This window comes from Corvus brachyrhynchos, unplaced genomic scaffold, assembly GCF_000691975.1.
Source record: "Corvus brachyrhynchos isolate BGI_N302 unplaced genomic scaffold, ASM69197v1 scaffold3, whole genome shotgun sequence".
Taxonomy (NCBI): Eukaryota; Metazoa; Chordata; class Aves; order Passeriformes; family Corvidae; genus Corvus; species Corvus brachyrhynchos.
In genome coordinates this window covers 3,569,361-3,577,673 of record NW_008237619.1, presented here as the reverse complement: position 1 = coordinate 3,577,673, position 8,313 = coordinate 3,569,361, and the positions used below count along the sequence as shown (strand labels likewise).

At 42.1% G+C, this 8,313-nt stretch overlaps 1 protein-coding gene and 1 long non-coding RNA gene across 2 annotated transcripts in view; one reads left to right on the top strand and one right to left on the bottom strand.

Moving 5' to 3' along the window:
- Window positions 1–264: 264 nt before the first annotated feature.
- Window positions 265–8,313, top strand: part of LOC108446124 — a 26,669-nt gene continuing 18,620 nt past the window's right edge. The window contains exon 1 of the long non-coding RNA XR_001861236.1: window positions 265–920. This is a non-coding gene — a long non-coding RNA (uncharacterized LOC108446124). The remainder of the gene's footprint in view (window positions 921–8,313) is intronic.
- Window positions 2,963–8,313, bottom strand: part of MYH15 (myosin heavy chain 15) — a 45,028-nt gene continuing 39,677 nt past the window's right edge. The window contains exons 38-42 of the mRNA XM_008631701.2: window positions 7,568–7,738; window positions 6,967–7,071; window positions 5,610–5,705; window positions 4,955–5,092; window positions 2,963–3,098 (exon numbers count right to left, since the gene is read on the bottom strand). Of these exons, the coding sequence (XP_008629923.1) occupies window positions 3,081–3,098; window positions 4,955–5,092; window positions 5,610–5,705; window positions 6,967–7,071; window positions 7,568–7,738 (528 nt within the window). The 3' untranslated portion in view covers window positions 2,963–3,080. The remainder of the gene's footprint in view (window positions 3,099–4,954; window positions 5,093–5,609; window positions 5,706–6,966; window positions 7,072–7,567; window positions 7,739–8,313) is intronic.

Here is an 8,313-nt window from a genome sequence, read left to right as displayed (position 1 = left end):
GGGAACCAATTAATAACTACAAAAGGGAGAACTTTCTGGAACAGGGGGAGGTAATTTAGGATTGGGAGCCACCCAGGGGGAGGTAACCTAGATCTCTTCTGGTCCGCCTTCCGATCCACTGTCCTGGGTGGGGAAATCCACCCAGTGGATGGCCCCGGTTTGACTGACATTTGATAGTTTGAGCCCGAGAGCAGGCTGAGCCACCCCAACAGGTATGCATTTTCGGTATGCAAATTTCTTGCCTCAGCTAAGAGGCTGGCTAAAAGCAGGAAGGTGCGCCTTCGGCTCTGCAGCAGTGAGAACGCGGGGGAGTGTGTGTGAGTCCTTGAACACAAACTGCACTGAAGAATTCACTCAGCTTCTCTCCCTCCTCTCCTGGACCCAGTTTAAAGCTGGGGGACCCATTTCTGGGCAATAAGCAGACAGTAGGGGAATACAGTATTATAAAATCACCCCAAGACACAGAGCCACATGGAAATGCAATTGTCTGAGCAACAGTAATGGACAAATGGGGACGGAAAAAAAGTCAACGTACGCTTGTATGTGAAAAGTCATGTAGCAGGGCATCTCACCCCCCTACATGACCTTATCTGTTGCTTGTTAACCAGTGAGATAACTGAAACCAGACAAAGCTGTCTTGTAGTGAGCTATTTTGGCACCATGGAATTACCATTGGTCTGGCATCTTCCAGCTGACAATAAGCATCTTACTGTGGAAGTGAGATATGGAAAGAGAAACTGGATTTCTGACTGACAGACGCCTCACTTTACCAACTATGTAAGCTACACCAAACTTCCACAAAGCAGAAATCTTCTGCACATTTTCCAGTGGTTTCTCCCCAGAGCAGGGATGCCTGCTTTGCGGTTATTCCTCTGGAGGCTGAGTGAAAGGACTCTGTGTACATTATCATCATTTTGGTGGTAAGTTACATTTGACTCCTAATCTATAGTGGTTTTTTTGCTAGCTTTAATATAGGTACCTTGATATCAATCCCTGTTTTATGTAATCTACTGGTAGTTCTTTCATTTTATACTGTGTAGTAAGTAACTCTGATTAACACCTTTCAGGTGTTACTTGCTGTCTGTTCAGTAAATAACTCACTTTATAAATAGACTAGATCCTTAGAACTTGTGGGCCAGAGTGATTTCTTAAATTTGAGCTGTTTTGCCAAAAATAAGGCAGGGCTTGTCTGAAGCTCCCACTCGTCCCATGACAAGTCAGCATGAAAAGTTGGAACTTGGATTTCCTAAAGGGACAAAGAAGTTTCCACAGAAGAAGAAATCCACTAGTTCTGAGAGTTGGGTTGGTTTTTTTTCCAGTGTGAGGGAACGAGAGGGCTTACTGATTTTCATTTCATTTAGTATTTTAATTTAAAATGAAGACTGTGTCTACAACAGCAGTGAGTCTGAGCCCAGCAGAGTGCGTACACCCTGGCAGTGGTGGGGGGAACAGTGTCAGAGTGGGAACAGCTGTGGGAAACAAAATACTGGCAGACTGAGAGCTGTGAGGAGCCAAATGCTGCCCAGCACAGCGGTCTGGAAAATGGGCGGTGTGACATGGATGATCCAGCTTTCGGGGGCTTGTCCGTCATTGTTTTCCATTGTCTTGGGCTCAGGAATGGGAAATGTTAGCTGTGGGAGCCTCACCCAAGGTCTTGCTTTTGTCCTGGGGACCACATGGTGTGTGGGAATGGTTGCCACCTGGTCTTCATCTGGAAAAACATGTGGAGCCAGCAGAACTGGAATGGCTGCCATCTTGCCCTTGTCCCAGGGGATCACATGGACATGACCTACGGGGAGTGTACACCATTTTGTCTTTGTCCCAGCAGCCACCTGGAACTAAGTTGAGGTGGTGAACACCTTTTTGTGGATAAAGAATCTTCTCTTTTTGTATACTTTTGTTATTAACAACTATTGTTATTGTTGCTCTTTGCTTTCAGTAAATTATCTCAACCCACAGTCTCTGCTTTTGTCTCTCTCTTACCAGAAAGGAGTGGGAAGAAGGGGAGTTGCTTATTTGGAGTTTGATTTTAGGAGTGGCTTATTTGAAGTTTAATTTTCTGGCTCATGTTAAACCACCGTGGACCAGTTCCCTGTTTAAAGGCAGAAAAGGTGGAAAGAACACTATTTCTGAGCCACAGGGAGGTGTCCCTTGGCAGCATCTCCTGTGCCCATCCTGCAGCTGGCAAAGAGAAGTCATTTGACTGGTGGTAGTGGAAGCTTATAAACTGACTGTTTATACGAAAATCTTTACTTCTCCTCCAAAACTCAGGGTCCTACTGGCAGGACAAATGGAAGCTGGGTTATCCCAGCTTCAAGGGCTGTCCTCTTGCACGGGTTTAGTCTGTGTTGCTGTCCTGGTTCCAGCCAGGACACGGTTATTTTTGTTGCAATAGCCATGAGGGGGCATGACCAGGACCCTCATGTTATTTGATACCACATCACTTCATTGGGGGACAGGGAGAGGGACTACTCTGTTTGGGGTAAAAGGGGTTCCTTCAAGGAGGGATCCATGGTGAGCATTTCTGCATGTGCATCATCCTCTCTTTTGTACACTTTTAAAATAAATACTGATGCTGTTACTATTCATTTTATCTCATGGCTGTTTCCAGGAAATCATTCCTATTTCAGCCTGTTATCTTTCACCTTTTGTGCTTCCAACTCCATTTCTGGAGTGGGCGGAGGGGAAAGGAGAGCAAGAAGAGTGGCAGTGTGGTTTGAGAGAGTGAACTGAGAAGTACCATTCCTAAACCACAACAGCTGCTTTAACAATCTGCGTATGAAATATGTGAGGCTGTGAAGCATGACTGGATTTGCCCTTAGCTTTGATTTTGTCAGAGATCTGCCAGTTAGGATTTGTTCCAACATAATGAAGTCGGCTGTTGGCGAGATTTAATCTTCTATTGATCCCTGAGGCTTGGCAAAATAGAAACACAAATAAATGAATGAAATACACTATACAGTCTATTTGGATTTTCACTTGATGTTTATTTCTGTAAGTGCTTATTTTTATTCTACATCTGCTTTCAGTTGTGCCTGATTATGTCAAGTATTTTCTCATAGCTGTCAGCTTGGACTTTTTTATTCCTCTTCATGAACCTGAAATGCAATTGAGATAGTATACAACTGTTAAAAATAGAAGTGTTGAGGGGTTTTAGGGTAAGTTCACAAGTAAATGACAAAAGCTTCACTAATGCTTCTGCTCCCTGGTATTACCAGTTTGTATCTGAAATAGACTAGCAGCAATCTAGACAACATTTGCCATCTTATTCCAGCTAGCAGTGCAGGTATCCTGTATTCGTTCTAGATTATACAGAGCCTTTTGATAGCAGAGGACTTCTACAACCCTGTGTCAGTAGATGGTGGTGTTCTGAATCACAAACCATGGTTTTCAGGAAAGGGGTACTCGTAGCAGTAGATAAGGTATTTCTGATGCTGCAGGATTAAAGGAGTCTCTAGAGTGCCCTTCTCTCCCCAAAGGAAATGTGTCATGACTTTAGGGACGGCAGTTGTTTCCTGAAGGTGTTTCCTGGTAGCTCCTGCAGTTACTCCCACAAGACCCTTCTTGTGGAGCTGCCACCTCTGCATTCACCACTGAGCTCATCTTTTGGCAGTGTAACACTCTGCTACATTGCCAGAGCTGCAATTGGTGTTGGCAGACAGCATTTGACTAATAAAAACAGGCATCCACTTCTCTGTGACTTCTGCATATTTGAGGCAGAAAGACGATACCAGTAAGGTACAGGAAATAAACAGCAACCTTAACAATATTTTTAAAAAAACCTACTCCCATGGTGTTCCTATTTCGGTGTTTGTGTGATGCCATGGCTTTGTGTATCTTTAAGTGAATCTATATTAGTTTTGATTTTTTTGTAGGGGTAGAATAATTTAGAAAAATCTGTGGAAATTTTTTACCCTTAAAAGCTGCAAGTATTTTGAGGCTCAGTTACAGTACTGCTTCGATTGTATGTAAATGTGTGGAAAAAAGAGATATTCATGTCGTTTTAATGTAGCTCTGCTCTAGATGGTGGAGCAACAGTCATTTATATCAGTTAAAGGTGACTTAATTAGGCCAATATAAAAGCAGAAATTAAGAGTGTAAAGGGCGTTTTCCCCCTCTTTCTTAACTTGGGAGCTATCAACTCCATAAGACTTACGTGATGTTCAGCATGGAAGTTTGTTTCGCTTGCAAATGAAATAGATTTAGCAATGACCCAGCTTTCTATCATTCCTAAAAGTAACAACCCCACTCTTATTTTCCCTGGTTGTCACAAGGCAAACAAATAAGTTTGCTGTCAGTTCCAGACTAAGTTCTTAAGTGCTTTCTAGTTTCATCAACATTATTCTGCTACCATTCAGTTCAAGTGCAAAACATCACAAATGTATTTCTAATCACTAATGACTTCCCAGCAGCTAAGTGACTAATCACCAATATTTTCTTTTCATCCAGCTCTTCAAATCAATACAAGGTCACTGAAAGAGCAATGTTAAAATAGCTATATTTATAATATCTATATTTATAATATAGTATAAATTTATATATTTATAAATATCTATATTTTTTAATATCATCTATGATGTAGTCGTCCCCAGGCTGTATTATATACACAGAAATCTACATCATCAGGGAGACAAAAAGGTGGAGTTTTTTAATATCCCCTGCAAAAAGAAACCCCAAACCCCGAAACAAATCTACCGAATCACCAGTTCTGCTTCTGCTGCTGAGAACAGAGGTTAAATGACATCAAGAGTACAGAGAATATATTTTGTCTAAGTGCCAGATTGCTGTCCTGAAGAGTTACCTTATTATTAAAATAAAGGGCAGAGTGAAACTAAAAAATACAGAAACCCAAGAATTTATCCTAGTCTACACTACTTTCAGAGATGTAACAGATACAGAGCATCCACTATTGTGTGTTAAACACTCACATCTACCCCATACAGTATGACCATACCTTTTTCATGCCAATATCTCTTGACTTGCTCCTCAGCTTATTAACTTGAGACTCAGCTATTTCAGCCCTTTCTTCAGCATCATCCAGATCATGTTGCTGTTTTCTGTACTTTGAGAGGTACAGATTGGCTTGAGCTTCCTGGTGAGAAAAAAAGAGTGCAGCTGATTTCCTCCTGTCCACATGAAACAAAGCTTTTAATTTGAAGTGGGCTGGAAAGTGCTCAGCATGACTAGGTAACAGCTGTATGGGCACCACTTGCCTCCTGCAGAACTGAGATTGTTGTTGTTTTACAGAATTGATATTCCTAGTGGCATTTTCCATGTTAAGTGTACTGAGAGGCTCTCAAGGTGCCTTCCGAGGGGCTAGGTGGAAAAAAGTTCTTCCTGTTCTTTCCCTTCCTCCCCTTCTCTTGAAAATTATACTGCAGTCAGGATAAAATGGAATACCTTTTCTTAAATATAATCAACACATATGCTAAATGTTTTACATTATATATAATATAAATACAGTTTTATATACAGGGCTTATGTAGATATAAAAAGAAATACTAATGGACACAAAATGTGTATTTGTACTAAAAATTTCTATGGATAAAACATTGTGGGTTTAGAACAATATATCTGTCAAAGGTAAAAAGGCCCAAATAGTTACTTACAGCTTCCTCTGCTTGGTGCTTGTAGCTCTTCACTTTTAATTGTAGCTTGTCAATCAGATCCTGCATCCTGGCGAGATTCTTCTTATCTTCTTCTGACTGTATCAAAACACCATTAATTGGGTTGATAGAGTAAAAAGGCTTAAATCATCTTCCACAATACAATAATCATGGATGCCATACGTATTTTAGAAACTTAAAGCTCAAAGCACAACTAGCCATATCCTGTGTACACATGAGAAGAATTTCTACATCATCATTGAAGATGTGTGTAAGTGTGGAGGGTGAAGACTGAAAGACTACCCTTCCTATGCATATATGTGTAAGTATAAACATATTTCTTTATAGAAATCGGCACATACTTTCAGAGGTGTGCAGATACAGACAGAGTTCCTTGCTCAGGGGTGAGGAGCACGCTTGTCATTATAAAGCGTGTCATTATATATTGAAGCAGATACGGGTGAGCCTAGAACTATGTAATTTGCATAATTTGAAGTCTGATTTGAAGGCATTTCTGGTAAAAGGAGCCCGGTTTAAGCTGTCACGCTCCATAAGCAGAGGGAGCAGCTAATTCTGCCTGCTCACTATATTTGAAGAAAACAACCTTCAGCTTCTGCATACAAAAGTCAAAGTAAAACAACAGGTAGGAGACTAAATAGTCTCCTAAGGCAGATGGATGGGTTTATCTTCTTAATGCTGTTCAAAGCAAAAGGGTAAGTGCTCTGTGCTGCTTTTTGAAAGGCAAGCAGCAAGAGCAGCTGTTAGCAAACCTGCAGGAGGCTCAAGACTAGATCCTGCTGCTCAGTAATAGGTAACGGAGCCCTGGAACTCAGCAACCCTACACTGAGCAGGGCATTAGAGTCACCTGAGTCCTTCTGGCTCCTTTTAGCAATAGCAGCACAGCTGAGAGGGAGCTGGGCTCTTTCTTCTCTTGCATTGTGAATAGTCACTGAAGCCTGTTCCATATTAATACTGTGCTAAAACAGTCCAAATCCCAGCAACAGAGGCTTTCTGACATTAGTTACAACAAATCAGGCAAGAGGATGATGATCACTGGCACAGGTTTCCCAGAGAAGCTGTGGCTGGCCCATCCCTGGAATTGTTCAAGGCCAGGTTGGATGGGGCTCTGAGCAACCTGGTCTAGTGGAAGGTGTCCCTGCACATGGCAGGGAGTTGGAATGTGATGATCTCCAAGGTCCCTTCCAACCCAAAGCATTCTGTGATGGAAGCCCTAAGGAGATGTTCCTCCTGTGCCCAAAGCTTCCTGCAATCAGCAATCTCTTAAGTAAGGCCATCCTTCACTGTAACACTGAGGCAATTTACGACGTTTCTTGCCAGTGACCTGGTGGTTACTGCATACCTGGTACGTCAGCTCCTTTATGCGTCTCTCAAACTTGCGGGCTCCTTTCTGGGCATCTGAGTTGCGACGGAGTTCAGTCTCAAGTTCATTCTCCAGCTCACGAACCTGCAACAAAGGAAAAACCCTTGCCACTATGCCACATATATGTAAAGCAGCAGATAATTTGGTTCACAGTTCAAGAAACGCTGACTTCCTAGGTGTCTCCATAGAGCCAAATTTCAGGAGGAGATCTAAATGTCACCTTTCCATTCTGCTTTTTCATAAAAATATTTCAGCTGCACCATCAGTCACAGGCCATGTGCAAAGGCCAAAAAAGTTTAACTGAAGCAATTATTGGGAGAGGCTTTTGCTGATTTTAGATGCTGGGGCTTTTAATTTTTTTTTTAATCAAGGTGCTTTGCTCATCTGCTGGTCAGCAGCTCATTGTAGCTGGATAATGAAGGGGAAGCATGCTTCCAAGAACTGCTCACCTGCATTTTGTGAAACAAAGTGTCCACATTACCCCTTCTTGGCCCCTGTGAATCAGGCAGCACTAGGCTACAGATCTGGTGCCAATTCTGTAAGCAGAAGGCAGTGGTCTGAAGTTGGATCAGAAACTTACCCTGGACTCCAGTTTTTGGATCTGTTTCTTGCCACCTTTCAGAGCTATTTGTTCTGCTTCATCCAGTCGCTTCTGGAGGTCTTTAATGGTTTGCTCCATGTTCTTCTTCATTCTCTCTAAATGAGCACTAGTATCTTGCTCCTTTTTGAGCTCCTCAGCCATCATTGCTGCCTGAAAAACAACCACATTTTACAGGAAATCCCTTATGCTACTGGATTATGTTCCAGAATAAACAGTGGAAGGTTAGTCCTGAACTATCCGTTATTTGGATCATTCACTGTAGCCAAAGCTCCATGGAATACCTTCTGTGTGCATATCTTGCCTGGACAGAGAAAATGGAAGAACAGAAAAACCTTGGAGTTTTTTCCCATCTTCTTTCCCATCTCTGTTCCAATGCTTTTATTTAAGGTTCCACCTCTGCCTTTTTCTTGTTTTCTTTATACCTGTGCTATACCACTAGGGTACTCATTTACAATGCCTACAAGTAAGCCTGTGACATTCACTATAGACATTTTACACAGAATTTATTCAAAATCTGATCTTGGTGTTTGGAGCTCTTGCAAGGTAGTAGCTTAAGAGAACTGGCAGACAAATTCCCCTGCACAGCCACAGGTGAGAGCTGCCTGAGTGGCTGTAAGAGCAGAGCAAATTCTGTAGTCTGTGGTGGGATAGAGAGTTCAGTATCAACATCTTACATAGTCTCTGCTCTTTCTGTAAGACAGGTAAAAGGATGCCAGATTAGCTCA